The sequence below is a fragment of the Felis catus genome, chromosome B1 (assembly GCF_018350175.1).
Source record: "Felis catus isolate Fca126 chromosome B1, F.catus_Fca126_mat1.0, whole genome shotgun sequence".
Taxonomy (NCBI): Eukaryota; Metazoa; Chordata; class Mammalia; order Carnivora; family Felidae; genus Felis; species Felis catus.
In genome coordinates this window covers 172,797,379-172,814,749 of record NC_058371.1, presented here as the reverse complement: position 1 = coordinate 172,814,749, position 17,371 = coordinate 172,797,379, and the positions used below count along the sequence as shown (strand labels likewise).

The window sequence follows — 17,371 nt, the reverse complement described above, 5'->3', positions numbered from 1 at the left end:
TTAATGATTATAAAATATGTTACTAAACACAGTATATTCCTCCATTGTTAGAAATTTAGAATGTTTCAAATTTTTCACTGTTAACAATGACTCTGCAATTAACATGCTTGTCCACATTTTAACTTACTTCCTTAGACTAGATTTTTGGAAGTAGAATTACAGGTCAAAGAACATGATTATTTTAAAGCCCTTAATATATATTCCCAAAAAACTTTGCCCTCCTATTATCACTATATAAAATGCCCATTTGACTGCAATCTCATTAGTATAACAGGCTGATAAAAATGGTACTATTTTAATCTCAATTTGGTTAAGGTTTCTGGAGTGAAGTATGAGATTAGATAACTGGTTTTGTAACCCTTTGCTGACTTATAGCCAATAAACGGGGTTGGAGAGTCTGAGAGGAGTTAAAGATTAGAAGAGGATTTTTGGAGAGTTTGGGGTGTATTATGAGTTCTATTTATCCTGAAGAAGAGATCAGATGTGCTTCCTCTTATCTCAATCCTAGGAAAAAGGCTTCAATAGAACCATTTGGAAACCTTGCCCAGGTGAACTGTGCAGTTGGGGCACATATTGTAACCAGTCTTTAATTCATACCAAAATCTAAAGGTCTTGGCTAGGTACTCTGAGGGCATATTTTACAAATAATGAAATTTAGGCCTAGAAAGTTTAAGTAAATTGTTCAAGGTCTTTGCAAGTAAGCAGTGGAAGTAATGGAGCTAGAACTGAAACCCAAATGTTCTGAATCAGTGCTTGGATATTTACCCATTCTGCAATATTTTTTCTCATTTACCTGTCAAATCTTTATTATTTTCATTACTATATATTTGTTCATACTTTGACCTGACCTGAATTCTTCATCTTCCAACTTGGAATTCTTTGGATTCCACCAATACAATTTCAACTTCTAGCAGCCCCCTTAAAAATATTTATGAGATCAGATATTTATATTCAGGACTGACGTAACTGCTATTCTTAAAATGTTAATTTGTTAGATAAACTTTAACTGACTCTATTACTCTTTAAGGATTTTTTATACTTGCAAGATGCAATGGGTTGAATTTTGCTCCCTAAAATTCATTTGTTGAAGGCTTAAACCCCTGTACCTCAGAACGTGACCTTATTTGGAAATAAGGTTGTTGTAGACATTATTAGTTAAGATGAGGTCATTAGAATGGTCTCTAATACAATATTATTGGCATCCTTATTTAAAAGAAGGGAAATTTGGAGCATCTGGCTGGCCCAGTCAGTAGAGTATATGATCTCAGGATTGTAAGTTAAGCCCCACACTGGGTGTAGAGATTATTTAAAAATAAAATCTTTTTTTAAAGGTGTGGGGCGTTTGGAAACAGACAGACATAGAGGGAAGACAAAGACAGAAATATGGTCATCTATAAGCCAAGGAGAAGAGGCCTGAAACAGATCCTTCCCTCCCACTCCTCGAAAGGAACCAACACTGCCAAGACCTTGATATTGGACGTCAAGTCTTCAGAACTGTGAGCCAGTCAGTACCTTTCTATTGGTTAGGCCACTCAGGTTGTAGTGCTGTTTTACACCAGCCCTAGAAAACTAATACACAACTAGTGCTGAGTATTGAAGCTTGGTTATGAAATCTTGAAGTTCAATACAGGAAGTGCAATCATCCCAGAGAAAACAGAAAAATTCAGTCCTAACAACTGTTGCAATTTCCATTAGAGAACAAAAGCTTTTATACATTTTTAAGCATATATTTCATGGTTTTAGTTTCCTTTCTGCTATAATACCTCATAGGAATTTAAATGATGACTTTTCTATATCCCTAAGTTCTAACTCCATAGCTTAACTTTTCAGGACTTTGACATGATCTTAGTCTAACTTTTCATGCTTATATCTCACTGTTGTTTTTCATAAATTACATGACCAATTCAAATTGGGACACTAGTCCCAAAATAGGCCTGGGTATTCCTATCTTTGTTCTCTTCATCTCTCTATTTAGAATGGCCTTTCCATTTTTCATCATCATACTTTGAAAAATCCAAAGTTAAAGTCTTCCTTCAGTGCCCAGTGAAAAAACCTTCACTTCTAAGAATCTAAATGGTTCTGAAATACCATTTTATATTTTTGCTTCATTGATTTTTATTTTACTTCTCTGGCTTTATGTAATATGCTCTTATCGACTTTAAGTAAATTAGGGCAAGAAGCAACTAGTACAGGTAAGTGTTATTTTGGTTTATTCTTCCAAAAATGGAGACTGAGATAAGAACTTTGGGTGTAGGTCATTTGTTTGGAGAAGTAGTCTCAGGGCTCAAGAGTGAGGAGAGTGAGAAGAATGAAACAAGGAAGAAAGAAAAGCAAATCTCAGAGTGAGTAAGCCTCAGTCCCACCAGGAACTCATTGAGGAATGGTGTAGAATATAATTATGTTTACCCAAGAATAAAAGACAGCAATATTTATCTAATAGGTCCCATTCCTTAAGTGGTCAAAAAATCTCCTCAAGGTATATCTCTGGCACTTCCAGGTTTATGCATCTATCAGAATGGTTTAACAGGCTTCTACAAATATCATGTGCAGTGCTATTAATGAAGCCACAGGGCATAAACTGAGAGATACATGGTGCAGCTATGACAAGATGCTCTCTGACTATACCTGCCCAGAGCTAGCAGTTAGACTAAAAGGATAGACAGGGAGAATTATTCATGAATATTAAAAAAATATGATAAAATTGTGCTAGAAAACATATCTAACATGGCCCATTCCTTGCAATGTTCTAATCTGTTCATGCCCTAGTTTAATAGTTCCTAAAGACAAGAATACTATGTATAGAAACAGTACATGTGGACTGTATTCCTCCTTCTGATCAAAGGAGTAAAGTCACCCGTGCATGCTAGGTTAGGCAGCTAGAATCTCAGCAAGATATCCAGCCACAAAAAAAAACAGACTCAGAATTTCCATTTGACCTGAGATGTAACTCACTCTTAGTTTGGGTTCCTCCAAATGCAGACCCTGAGACAATTATTCAACTACAAGTAGTTTATTTCAGAGGTGATCTCAGGAAACACCCTTGAAGAAATGAGGATATGAGATAAGCGTAGAAAGGAAGCCATAAAAAATACATTTATTAAGTTATTTCTACCATGGAGAATTAGAATTCCATTCTACTGGGGAACTCAGGGATAGTATAAAGCACACCCCAGATTTATCCCCAAAATGGGTGAGAAATTTGGGGTATTTATCTGCCAGTTCTCCTGACATTGGTTGAGAACTCCCTCCAAGAAAAATATCCAGCATTTCTAAATTGCCCTTTGTGTGAGCAAAGTGGATTATCATGGCCAAGAGAAAATCCTTCAGGCAAAGAGCCTACAGCATTAGCAATAAGTAGCTTTCAACATGCAGGGGCAAACCTGAGTAGAAATGAGAAGGGCATCAATAGCTATAGATATCTGCTATAGAAACTAAAGTTGTTTAAACAGCTACTTCTCTTGATTACATGACAAATTCAATGAATTCAGGGCTAGAGGAAGGAAGGAAGGAAGGAAGGAAGGAAGGAAGGAAGGAAGGAAGGAAGGAGAAAAGAAAAAATGAGTTATGTGTTAGACATTAACTGTTTAAAATTATTCCATTAATTTTCATTGCCATATGTAAATGGTGAACTGGAGCCTGAAAGTACATGTGTTTATCTGCATCACACATTCAAAATTGCATTTAGATTTGTGTTGATGAAAATAAAGTCATTGTTGGAACTTCCAAAAGCAGCAACATTTTTCCAAAAGCAGCACACATATATTTTTTGATCTATGTGTGATCTATTTATTTTGCTCGCTCCATCAATTTAACATTAATAGCTGCTCTTAGGTTAGCCCAAAAAAGTCCATGTTTGCTCTTCTCCTTGGGCCATTCCAAATAAGTCCTTCGTGCCATGAGATTTTTGAGCTTGTGATAGCTGCTAGGAATGGAATACTGTGGAATAGGCTCCAGCAAGATCAAAATTAAGTTATCAAAACCTTCATGAAATAGATTGTGGTGGGCAAAGTAGAGTTCATAATGACACCACTCACTCTGAACAAAGTTGGGAGACAAAACAAAGATGGACTTGTAACTTTTTTCAATGCAGTTGATGATATTCTCCACAATGCTCTTGCCAGGAACAAAGTTTCTCTCATGGAGACAAATCCTTAGGTCTTCTTTTTCTAGGTTTGGTAATAATTCACTCTTCACCCACACAGAATCATGCCCACTATATGAAATAAAAGCGTGGAACTGAAGGGTTCTTTGGAGTTCTTCTAAGGGTAGTTTCCTTGCCCTGTGCCGGGTCTGGGTCCACTGACACACCATCCTGAGATACCAGGGCAGATCAAAGTACATACAGAGGGCAGTCACAGTAACAGTCAACACCAGCACAGTGACCCCAATGGTGACAAGCAGCAGAGCTGTGTTGCAGGATAACTGAGACACATGAAAGTCCTTTAGTGGGGTTCCTTTATACCTTTCTGGATAGTCACACTTATAAGAATCAGGCCAACCCTCTACCACTTCACTTGATACTTGGCCTATATTCTGGATAAATTCTCTTAGTTCACAGGTGCATTGGAATGGATTGTTTCCTGCTCTTATGGACCTAATCTTCTGGCAGCTGTGGAAGAAATCAGCTGATGGGTTGGAAATTGAATTATGGTCAATGATCAGTACAGAAAGGCTGCTAAAAGCTCCACAGTCAGGAAGGTGGGCTAAGGAATTGGAGGCAACATTGAGTTCTTGCAAAGCTTCTAGTTTCATGATTGGTTTAGGAATGCTTCTTATTTGGTTATTGTGAAGATCAAGTACCTTGACCTTAGGAGGTAAACATCTGAAAACAGAGTCCGTAAGTATATTTGAAGACATATTTAAACTTAATAAACTTGTAGTCCAAGAGCAATCTCCTTCATTTTTATCATACCTTAGAGAATTCTGACTAACATCCAATTGTTGTAGAGACTTCATCTCTTTGGTCATATAAACTATACTTGCAAGTTCTTTTAATTGATTCATTTGTAAACTAAGTGTCTCTAATTTAGCCAAGTTTCCACAGTTTTTGAAAACCATGTCTGTTAAGAGATTATTAGAAAAATCCAAATATAAAAATGTGCTAATTTGGGATGGACAAACCATGTGGACCATATGTGTACCAGACACTGTGAAATTTTGGACGTTCATATTTGAAAAGATTTTATAGATATAACTTTGTGGAAAACTGAACACATCAGTGACCACTTGGTGTATAGAGAAGGCCTTCAGTGAAGTGTTCGAATAATCAAAATCTCTGAAGTCAAGGTGACCTTGTAGTTTTACATTTGAAATTGAGAAATACTTTATGCTTGTATGCCAAACCAACTGGATGATCATAATGAAAAAATTCCAAGTTGTTTCAATGTTGTTTAAAGTAAGATTTGATAACCTTGAGTTGTTCTGAAGTTTTAACAGAACATTTTGGAAATAAGAACATCCATTATCATCTAGCACACATTTGATATTGGAAAGTTCCAGGCTTACTGCTGTGCTGACTGATACATCCAAAATAAAACTGAATTCTTTTCTTGTGGGGAAAATAATGTGTAGACTTTCTATATTAAAGTTTTGAAGGCTCTCAGGGTCTTCTTTTTCCCCATAAGTGTCTCCTAAGACCAGTAAAACCTTACTTATATGCAAAGAAGCAATTGGTAGCACACTAGATTTTTGTAATTGTGTGGCACTCAACCCCAGAAATTCTAGTTGAGACATATTGCCAAACTCTTTGCATATGGGTAGGCCAACAAATGCATTAAATGAGAGGTCTAAATGCTTGAGATTCACAGTAGGATGGCAAGAAATCTTCCACAATTCATTGTGGGACAAATCCAAATATTCCAATTCCTGGTTGAATTTGAAAACACTAATATCAAGATATTGAATTCTGTTATGAGAAACTATCAAAATCCTTAGCTTTGATAGTGAGACGATGTCAGAAGTCCGAAGCTCAGATATATAGTTTTGTGATATATTTAAGACTGTTGTTTTCAGGGATAGGTTTTTGGGAACATGAAAGAGACTTGATTCTGATCTGTCAACCAAAAATTCACTTTCATCAGTCAGTTGGATTTTGGTCTCAAGTATTAACATGAAGATGATGGCAAAATGGAAGATGCTAGAATTAGTTTTCATCATTTTGTAATATTAGACATTCCTAAGAATAGTTGTTATCCTTTAGAGCATCTTGATACAGGTACAAATCCTAAAAAAAAAAAAAAAAATCCACTTTAAATAATTGTATTAAACTAGGCATGACTGGCATGAAACATTTTTTCCTAGGGACTCATAAAATGAAGTCTACATTCTTTGAAGTCACACAATCTGAAACCAGGGAAATACACATATTGATAAACAATTATACTACCTCTAATCAAATAACTTTTAATATGCATGGTGTAATGGGTTGAATGGTGATGTCACCCAAAAGATATACACCTTGTAACTCTGTCCTAATCACCAGAAACTGTGAATATTACCTAACTTGGAAAAAGGATCTTTGTAGAGATGATTAAGTTAAGGATCTTTAGATGAGGGGATCATCCTGGATTATCCAGGTGGTCTCTAAATCCAGTGACAAGCGTTCTTATAAGAGAAAAGCAGAGGGATATTTGATGGAGATAATAGAGACACAGAGAAGGCCATCTGAAGATGGAGGCAGAAATTGGATCAGATACAGCCACAAACCAAGGAATGCCGACAGCTACCAGAAGCTGAAAGAGGCTTTAGAGAGAGCTTAGTGCTACCAACACCTTGATTTTAGACTTCTGGTCTCCAGAACCATGAGAGAATAAATTTCTGTTGTTTTTAGCCACCAAGTGTATGGTAATTTGTTATAGCAGCCACAGGAAACTAATACAGGTAGTTTTACATATTTATGGAAAGTCCACTGACCACAACCTTCCCAAGATCATATAGAATTCAAGCTAGGATTCACAGCTGGTATGTTTTCTACTTTTGACATGCACCACCTCATGGCTTTCTTAAGAGTTCCTTTCACATGGGGTTGAATTCAGGCTTTTTTGCATTACTTTCCATTATTTACACATGGCTTCATGCCTAACTTTGGTATTATTCAAAAGGTAATTAGATAACTAAAGGTCTCTCAAAATCCATTTATTCATCCATTTGTTTATTCATCCAGTATTTATTTATAATCTACTGGCCATGTTTTAGGAACTAGAGGTAAAGCCGTGAACAAAATAAAGCCCTAATTCTCAAGGGGTTTATTCTCTGGTGGGTAGACAGAAAACGAATGACTAAATATAATTTCATGTAGTAGTAAATGACATGGAAAACTTAAGCAGAGTAAATGAATCAAGAATAATGGTAGGAAGGGAGGATATAAGATGGTGGAGCAGCATGAAGACCCTCAGCTTGTCTCATCTCTGCAATGAAGCTAGATCAGCACCAAACCATTTTGTACACCTAGAAAATTGATCTGAGGATTAACACAATAATTTGCATAACCTGAGCCACAGAACTCAGCAGGTACATGGTGTGGAGAGGTGAACGGGGGAGAGAAAAGCCACAGAGGGTAAGGAGCTCTTTTTGCAGACAGAAGATAGAGAAAGGAGGAGACTGCAGTGCATCAGGAGAGTGAAGGAAAAATACTCGCCCGAAAGTAGTAGGAGAGAGAGAGAAAGAGTGAAAACACAGAGGACTGAACAAGAAATGTGTTGCCCAAAACCACTGATGGGGAGAAAGGAGAGTTTCAATAACACCAAGATTCTATAAACAGTAGAGCACAAAGTCTGAAGTTCTGGAGTTCAGTGCCTGGTGATGCTCCGGTAAGGAAGTAGGGCGAATCCCCAGATGCAGGCAGCAGCGTCTGAGGAGTCCCTGTGCAATGGGGAGAAATGGTTCCCCTGCTTGGAAACCATTTGGTAGAGGCCATAAAGCCTCCCCAAAGGCAAAGCTCCCAGCGGACCCTGGAGAGCAACCATCTTTGCTGGGATTGGGAAAATGACTCCAGAGTGGGATGAAACCTGGCACTAGTTGTGTGTTGTGATATACCATAATCTCTGAACTTCTGCCACTGTGTGATCTCATGAATGTTTTCTGGGGCAAGTCAGTACCTGGCCATTGTTCAGCAAGACCCTCCCCCAGAGAGTCAGTGTGGATCCAAGCTGCATAGATCTCTGAAGTGTGGGGTTTTGAAACACAACCCCATCTAAGATAAAACTCTGCAGGGAGGTGCCACCTGGGAGGTGGATGGCTTGGACACGGACAGGTTAGAGGCAGGGAATGGACAGAGGCCTGAGACAAAGAAGGGGTGCTTGATCATGGATCAGTGAGAGCGTGAAGTTCCTGTGCCAGAGAATAGGGAGCTGAGTGAAGCCATTTCCACCTCTCCCATGCATGCACATGGGCATGAGCATGCCTGCCATGCTGATCCACACCAGTAAGCTAAGCAGCACCACCTAGTGGAGAAGGCAGATGTTACACCAAGCCCCGCCCAACTGTGCTCTCCAAGAACAACCTCTAGAAGATGAGCATAAGTCACTCCATCTGCAAAGTGTCCAGTTCTAGGACATAGTTCATAGTTTCAGTTCTAGGGGAGACTGAATTTAACTTCATTCAAGTTTCACTGTGTTTGCTGGTTCATTTATTCATTTTTTTTTTTTGCTTAAATTGTTTTTTTTTTCTTTTTCTTTGTCTTGTATAAAGAGAAAATTTTATTTTTATTTTATTTTTTAATTAAAATGTTTAATTATTTACTTTATTCTTTATTATTTTTAAACTTTTATTCTATTTCATTTTCTTAATTTCATTTTATTCTATTTTACTACATAATTTTTTAAATTTAAAATTTTCTTAACTTTTTTCCTTTTCTTTCTTTTCTTTTCAATTTTTCTGTATTCCATCAAGCTTCTTTCAACAAGCAGACCAAAACACAGCTAGGATCTAGTTTCCTTCATTTGATTTGTTTTGCTTTTAATTTTTTAATTTTTACTTTATTTTATTAGTTTTTTTTCTTCCTCCAAAATGATAAAACAAAGAAATTCATCCCAAAAGAAAGAGCAGAAGAAATGACAGTCAGGGGCTTAATCAACGCAGATATAAGCAAAATGTATGAACTAGAATATAGAACCGTGGCAAAAAGAATACTACCTGGGGTTGAGAAAAGCATAGAATCACTTTCTGTGGAGATAAAAGAAGTAAAATCTGGTCAGGATGAAATTAAAAATGCTATAACCAAGATGCAATCTCAAATCCATGCCACAATGGCAAAAATGGATCAAGCAGAGCAGTGAATCATCAATATATAAGACAAAATTATGGAGTAATGAAGTAGAAAAAAAGAGGGAAACAGAGGCAAAAGTGCATGATATAAGACTTAGAGAACTCAGTGACTTATTAAAAAGGAATAACACCTGAATCATAGGAGTCCCATAAGATGAAGAGAGAGAAAAGGGGGCAGAAGGTTTGTGTGAGCAAATTACAGTGGAAAATTTTCCTAATCTGGTCAAGGACACAAACACCAAAATCCAAGAAGCACAGAGAACTCCCATTAGATTCAACAAAAATTGACCATCAACAAGGCATATCATAGTCAAATACACAAAATACACAGACAAAGAATTATGAAAGCAGCAAGGGGAAAAAAGTACTTAACCTATAAGAGAAGACATATCTGGTTCACAGTAGACCTATACACAGAAACTTAGCAGGCCATAAAGGAGTGGCAGGATATGTTCAATGTACTGAAGAGGAAAAATATGCAGCCAAGAATTCTTTATCCAGCAAGACTCTCATTCAAAATACAAAGAGAGGGGCGCCTGGGTGGCGCAGTCGGTTAAGCGTCCGACTTCAGCCAGGTCACGATCTCGCGGTCCGTGAGTTCGAGCCCCACGTCGGGCTCTGGGCTGACGGCTCAGAGCCTGGAGCCTGTTTCCGATTCTGTGTCTCCCTCTCTCTCTGCCCCTCCCCCGTTCATGCTCTGTCTCTCTCTGTCCCAAAAATAAATAAACGTTGAAAAAAAAATTAAAAAAAAAACAAAAAACAAAATACAAAGAGAGGAGCGCTTGGGTGGCTTGGTCGGTTAAGTGTCTGACTTCGGCTCAGGTCATGATCTCGCGGTCCGTGAGTTCGAGCCCCACGTCGGGCTCTGTGCTGACAGCTCAGAGCCTGGAGCCTGTTTCAGATTCTGTGTCTCCCTCTCTCTCTGCTCCTCCCCTGTTCATGCTCTGTCTCTCTCTGTCTCAAAAATAAATAAACGTTAAAAAAAAATTAAAAAAAAAAAAGCAAACAAAATACAAAGAGAGAAAGAGTTTCCCAGACAAACAAAAACTACAGAAGTTCATGACCACTAAACCAACCCTGCAAAAATTTTTAAGGGGGACTCCTTGAATAGAGAAAAGATGAAACAAAACAAAACAAAACAAAATCAAACAAAAGCAACAAAGACTAGAAAGGACCAGAGAACATCACCAGAAACACCAATTCTACAGGCAACACACTGGCACTAAATTCATATCTTAAGTACTCACTCTAAATGTCAATAAACTAAATGCTCCAATCAAAAGACATAGGGTATCAGAATGGATAAGAAAACAAGACCCATCTATATGCTGCTTATAAGAGACCCATTTTAGACCTAGAGACACCTGCAGATTGAAAGGAAGGGGATGGAGAACAGTCTTATCATGCTAATGGTCATTAAAAGAAAGCTGGAGCAGCCATACTTATATCAGACGATCTAGATTTTAAAACACAGACTGTAACAAGAGATGAATAAGGGTATTATATCATAATTAAGGGGTCTATCCACCAAGATCTAACAATTGTAACAATTTATGTCCCCAACATGAAGCACCCAAATATATAAATCAATTAATCACAAACATAAAGACACTCATTGATAACAATACCATAATAGTAGGGAATTCAACATCCCACATACAGCAATGGACAGATCATCTAAGCAGAAAATCAAGAAGGAAAGAAGGGCTTTGAATGATACACTTGACTGGATAGACTTAACAGATACAGTCAGAACATTTTATCCTACAGCAGCAGAATACACATTCTTCTCAAATGCACATGGAATATTCTCCAGAATAGATCACACACTGGGACACAGATCAGCCCTCAACAAGTAAAAAAGATCGAGATCATACCTTGCATATTTTCAGGCCACAATGCTATGAAACTTGAAACGAATCACAAGAAAAAATGGAAAGACCATGAATACTTGGAGATTGAAGAACAACCTACTAAAGAATGAATGGGTTAACCAAGAAATTAAAGAGGAAATTAAAAAGTACGTGAAAGCCAATAAAAATGAAAACACAACAGCCCCAATCGTTTAGGATGCAACAAAGGCAGTCATATGAGGGAAGTATACAGCAATCCAGGACTTCCTAAAGAAGGAAGAAAGTCTCAAATACATAACCTAATCTTATACCTTAAAGAGCCAGAAAAAGAACAGCAAATAATACCCAAAACCAGAAGAAGGGAAATGATAAAGATTAGAGGAGAAATCAATGATATCAAAATTTTTAAAAAAGCAGTAGAACAGGTCAACAAATCCAGGAGCTGATTCTTTGAAAGAATTAACAAAATTGGTAAACACCTAGCCTGACTGATGAAAAAGAAAAAGGAAAGGGCCCCAAAAAATAAAATCACAAATGAAAGAGGAGAGATCACAACCAAAACCTCAGAAATACAAAAAATAATAAGAGAATATTATGAACAATTATAGGCCAACAAATTGGGCAATCTGGAAGAAATGGACAAATTCCTAGAAACATGTAAACTACCAAAACTGAAACAAGAAGACGTAGAAAATTTGAACAGACCCCATAACGAGTAAAGAAATTCAATCAGTAATCAAAAATTTCCAAACAAACAAGAGTCCAGTGCCAGATGGCGTTCCAGGGGAATTCCACCAAACATATAAAGAAGAGTAAACACCTATTCTCTTGAAGCTGTTCCAAAAAATAGAAATGGAAGGAAAACTTCCAAACTCATTCTTTGAGGCCAGCACTACCTCGATTCCAAAACCAAAGACTCCACTAAAGGAGAATTATAGACCAATTTCTCTGATGAACATAGATGCAAAAATTCTCAAAAGATACTAGCAAACTGGATCCAACAATTCATTAAAAGAAATATTCACCACGATCAAGTGGGATTTATTCCTGGGCTGCAGGGCTGGCTCAATATCTGCAAATCACTCAATATGATATATCACATTAATAAAAGAGAGGATAAGAATCACATGATCCTCTCAAGAGATGCAGAGAAAGCATTTGACAAAATACAGCATCATTTCTTGATAAAAACCCTCAAGAAAGTAGGGATAGAGAGATCATACGTCAAGATCATAAAAGCCATATAAAAAAGACACACCCCTAATATCATCCTCAATGGGGAAAAACTGAGAGCTTTCCCCCTAAGGTCAGGAACACGACAAGGATGTCCACTCTCACTACTGTTAGTCAACATAGTACCAGAAGTCCTAGCCTCAGAAATTGGACAATGCAAAGAAATAAAAGGCATCCAAATTGGCAAGAAGGAATTCAAAGTTTCACTCTTCGCAGATGACATGATACCCTATGTGGAAAACCCAGAAGACTCTATCAAGTCCTGCTAGAACTAATATGTAACTCAGGAAAGTTGCAGGATATAAAATCAATTACAGAAATCGGTTGCATTTTTTTAGTGTGGTTTTATAAAAAAATTTTTTAAATGTTTTATTTATTTTTAAGAGAGCTAGAGAGACAGAGCATGAGCAGGGGAGGGGCAGAGAGAGAGGGAGACACAGAATCCAAAGGAGACTCCAGGCTCTGAGCTGTCGGCACAGAGCCCAACACGGAGCTTGAACACACAAACTGCGAGATCATGACCTGAACTGAAATCAGATGCTTAATTGACTGAGCCACCCAGGTGCCCCTCACTTGCATTTCTGTACACCAATAAGGAAGCAGCAGAAAGAGAAATCAAGGAATCGATCCCATTTACAATTGCACCAAAAAACATAAAATACCTAGGAATAAGCCTAACCAAAGAGGTGAAAAATCTATACACTGAAAACTATAGAAAGCTTATGAAAGATATTAAAGAAGACACAAAAAATGGAAAAACATTCCACACTCGTGGATTGGAAGAATAAATATTGTTAAAATGTCTATACTACCCAAAACAGTGTACACATTTAATGCAATTCCTATCAAAATACCAATAGCATTTTTCACAGAGCTCAAACAAACAATACTAGAATTTGTATGGATCCACAATAGACCCCAAATAGCCAAATCAATCCTGAAAAAGATAACCCAAGTTGGAGGCATCACAATTCCAGACTTCAAGCTGTATTTCAAAGCTGTAATCATCAAGACAGTCTGGTACTGGCACAAAAACAGACACATAGATCAAAAACCCAGAATAGTTTTCCAGAACCCAGAAATAGACCCACAAACCTATGACCAACTAATCTTTGACAAAGCAGGAAAAAATATCCAATAGAAAAGAAAAGTCTCTTCAGCAAATAGTGTTGGGAAAACTGGACCACTTTCTTACACCATACACAAAAATAAACTCAAAATGGATGAAATACCTAAACGTAAGACAGGAAGCCATCCAAATCCTAGAGGAGAAAACAGGCAACAACCTCTTTGACCTCAGTCCCATAACTTCTTACTTGATGTGTCTCTGGAGGTATGGGAAACAAAAGCAAAATGAACCATTGGGACCTCATCAAGTTAAAAAGCTTCTGCACAGCGAAGGAAACAATCAGCAAAACTAAAAGGCAACCAACAGAATGGGAGAAGATATTTTCAAATGACATATTAGGTAAAGGGTTAGTATCCAAAATCTATAAAAAACTTATCAAAATCAACATGCCCCCCCCAAAAAACACAAATAATCCAGTGAAGAAATGGGCAAAAGATTTTCTTTTCTTCTCTTCTTCCAAAGAAGATCTCCAGGTGGCTAGAAGACACATGAAAAATGCTCAACATCACTTATTATCAGGGAAATGAAAATCAAAACCGCAATGAGATACCACCTCACACCTGACAGAACAGCTAAAATTAACAACTCAGGCAACAACAGATGTTGGTGAGGATGCAGAGAAAGATGAACCCTTTTGCACTGCTGGTGGGAATTCAAACTGGTGCAGCCACTCTCTAGGAAACAGTATGGAGGTTCCTCAAAAAAAAATAGAACTACTCTATGACCCAACAATTGCACTAATAGGTATTCATTCAAAGGATACAAAAATGCTGATTTGAAGGGGCACCTGTACCCCCATGTTTATAGCAGCACTATCGAAAATAGCCAAATTATGGAAAGAGGCCAAATGTCCATCAGCTGATGAATGGATAAAGAAGGTGTGGCATATATATTCAATGGAATGTTACTTGGCAATGAAAAATAATGAAGTCTTGCCATTTGCAACAGCGTGGATGGAACTAGATTGTATTATGGCAAGTGAAATAAGTCAGAGAAAGATAAATATACGATTTCACTTATATGTGGAATTTAAGATACAAAATAGATGAACATAAGGGAAAGGAAGCAAGAATAATATAAAAACAGGGAGCGGAAAGCTGGAGACAAAGGAAGGGTGTGCAACTGCTGGTCGGAAAGAGTATAGAGACAAACTATAAGTACAGAGTTCTGATACTAGAGACTGGGCACCTGGGTGATGCCATCTTCACCCCTCCTACGCATGTGCATACACACCTACAAGTGCCACAACAATCCATCCCAGTAAGCTACGCAGTGCCTTCTAGTGGAAAATGGAGCCATTACACTGAGCTCTGCCCAACTTGGCAAACCTCACTCTTCAAGAACGACACAAGTCTCTCCACCTGCTTAGTTTACAGATTATAAAGTGCTTCATAGTTTGACTTCCAGGGGAAACCGATGTAATTTCAATCATAGTTCAGTCTTTTTGCTGGTCCATCTATCCAATTTTTTTTCTTTTCTTTTCTTATTCTTGAATACAAAAAGAGAAAAAAATTATTTTTAGTTTCCATTCTATTGAAAATATTTTTCTTTAATTTTTTCTACTATATCTTTTTACTTTTCTGTAAAATTTTCAAATTTTATTTTTTACTTCCAGTATTTCATTTTACTCAATTTAATTGTATTCATTTTTTTCAAATTTGCAAGCATTTTCCTCTTTTCTTTTCTTTTCTTTCCCTTTTTTTCTCTAACCTGTCAAGCTCCTTTCAACAACCAAATCAGGACACACCTAGGATTTAGCATCCTTTATTTGATTTTTTTGTATTCTTAATTTTTTAATTTTACTTTTTTTTACCTTATTAATTTCTTTTCTTCCTTCAAAATTACAAAATGAAGGGATTTACCCCAAAAGAAAGAACAGGAAGAAAGGGCAGCCAGGGACTTAATCAACACAGATAAAAGCAAGATGTCTGAACCAGAATTTAGAATCACGATAATAAGAATACCAGCTGGGATTGAAAACAGATTAGAATCCCTTTCTGCGGAGATAAAAGCTAGTCAGAATGAAATAAAAAATGTTATAACCGAGCTGCAATCTTGATGGATGCCACAGCAGCAAGGATGAATGAGGCAGAGCAGTGAATCAGCAATAGAGAGGAAAAACTTGTGGAGAACAATGAAGCAGAAAAAAGAGGGAGACTAAGGCAAAAGAGCACAATTTAAGAATTAGAGAAATCAGTGACTCATTAAAAAGGAACTACATCAGAATCAGAGGGGTCCCAGAAGATGAAGAGAGAGAAAAAGGGGTAGAACGGTTATGTGAGCAAATCATAGTGGAAACCTTTCCTAACCTGGGGAAAGACACAGACATTAAAATCCAGAAAGCACAGAGGACTCCCATTAGGTTCAACAAAAACTGTCCATCAACAAGGGTTATCATAGCCAAATTCACAAAAGACTCAGGCCAAGAAAGAATCATGAAAGCAGAAAGGGAAAAAGAGTCCTTAACCTACAAGGGAAGACAGATCAGGTTCACAGCAGACCTATCCACAGAAACTTGGCAAGCCAGAAAGGAGTGGCAGGATATATTCAAAGTGCAGAATTGGAAAAATATATAGCCAAGAATTCTTTATCCACCAAGACTGTCATTCAAAATAGAAGGGGAGATAAAAAGTTTCCCAGACAAACAAAAATTAAAGTGGTTTGTGACTACTAAACCAGCCCTGTAAGAAATTTTAAGGGGGACTCTCTAAGGGAAGAAAAGATTAAAAAAAAAAAAAGACCAAAGCAACAAAGACTAGAAAGGACCAGAGAACACCACTAGAAACTCCAACTCTACAGGGAACATAATGGCAATAAATTCATATCTTTCAGCACTCATTCTAAACGTCAATGGACCGGATGCTCCAATCAAAAGACACAGGGTAACAGAATGGATAAGAAAACAATATCCATCTACATGCTGTTTACAAGAGACCCATTTTAAACCAAAGAAACCTTCAGATTGAAAGTAAGGGGATGGAGAACCATCTATCATGCTAATGGTCACCAAAAGAAAGCCGGAGTAGCCACACTTATATCAGACAATCCAGACATTAAAATAAAGACTGTAACAAGAGATGAAGAAGGCCTTATATCATAATTAAGGAGTCTATCCACTAAGAAGATCTAACAATTGTAAACATTTATGCTCCAAATGTGAAAGCACCCAAATATACAAATCAATTAATCACAAACATAAAGAAACTGATAGATAACAATGCCATAATAGTAGGGGACGTCAACGCCCCACTTACAACAATGACAGATCATCTAAACAGAAAATCAACAAGGAAACAATGGCCTTGAATGCCACACTGGACTGGATGGACTTATCAGATATATTCAGAACGTTTCATCCTAAAACAGCAGAATACACATTCATGGAACATTCTCCAGATCAGATCACATACTGGGACACAAATCAGCCCTCAACAAGTACAAAAAATGGAGATAATATTGTGCATATTTTCAGACCACAATGCTATGAAACTCAAAATCAACCACAAGAAAAAATGTGGAAAGACAACAAATACTTGGAGACTAAAGACCATCCTACTAAAGACTGAATGGGCTAACCAAGAAGCTAAAGAGGAAATTAGAAAGTATATGGAAGCCAATGAAAATGATAACACCACAGCCCCAAACCTCTGGGACACAGCAAAGTTGGTCAGAAGAGGGAAGTATGTAGCAATCCAGGCCTTCTAAAGAAGGAAGAACGGTCAGAGATACACATCCTAACCTTACACCTTAAAGAGCAGGAAAAAGAACAGCAAATAAAACCTCAAACCAGCAGGAGACAGGAAATAATAAAGATTAGAGCAGAAATAAATACTATCAAAACAACAATAACAAAAAACAGGAGAATAGATCAGTGAAACCAGAAGCTGGTTCT

General features: G+C 37.3%; 1 protein-coding gene across 4 annotated transcripts in view; it reads right to left on the bottom strand.

Moving 5' to 3' along the window:
- Positions 1 to 2,193: 2,193 nt before the first annotated feature.
- TLR1 (toll like receptor 1) overlaps positions 2,194 to 17,371 on the bottom strand; it is a 48,594-nt gene continuing 33,416 nt past the window's right edge. For 2 of the 4 annotated variants that reach the window (XM_003985440.4, XM_011281921.3), the window contains exon 2: positions 2,194 to 6,223. In XM_003985440.4, coding sequence (XP_003985489.4) covers positions 3,787 to 6,156 — 2,370 coding nt within the window. In that variant the 5' untranslated portion in view covers positions 6,157 to 6,223 and the 3' untranslated portion in view covers positions 2,194 to 3,786. Of the gene's footprint in view, positions 6,224 to 13,582; positions 13,678 to 14,712; positions 14,890 to 17,371 lie in introns of those variants that run through there. The other 2 variants (XM_045056468.1, XM_019829647.3) reach the window with 2 other exon arrangements.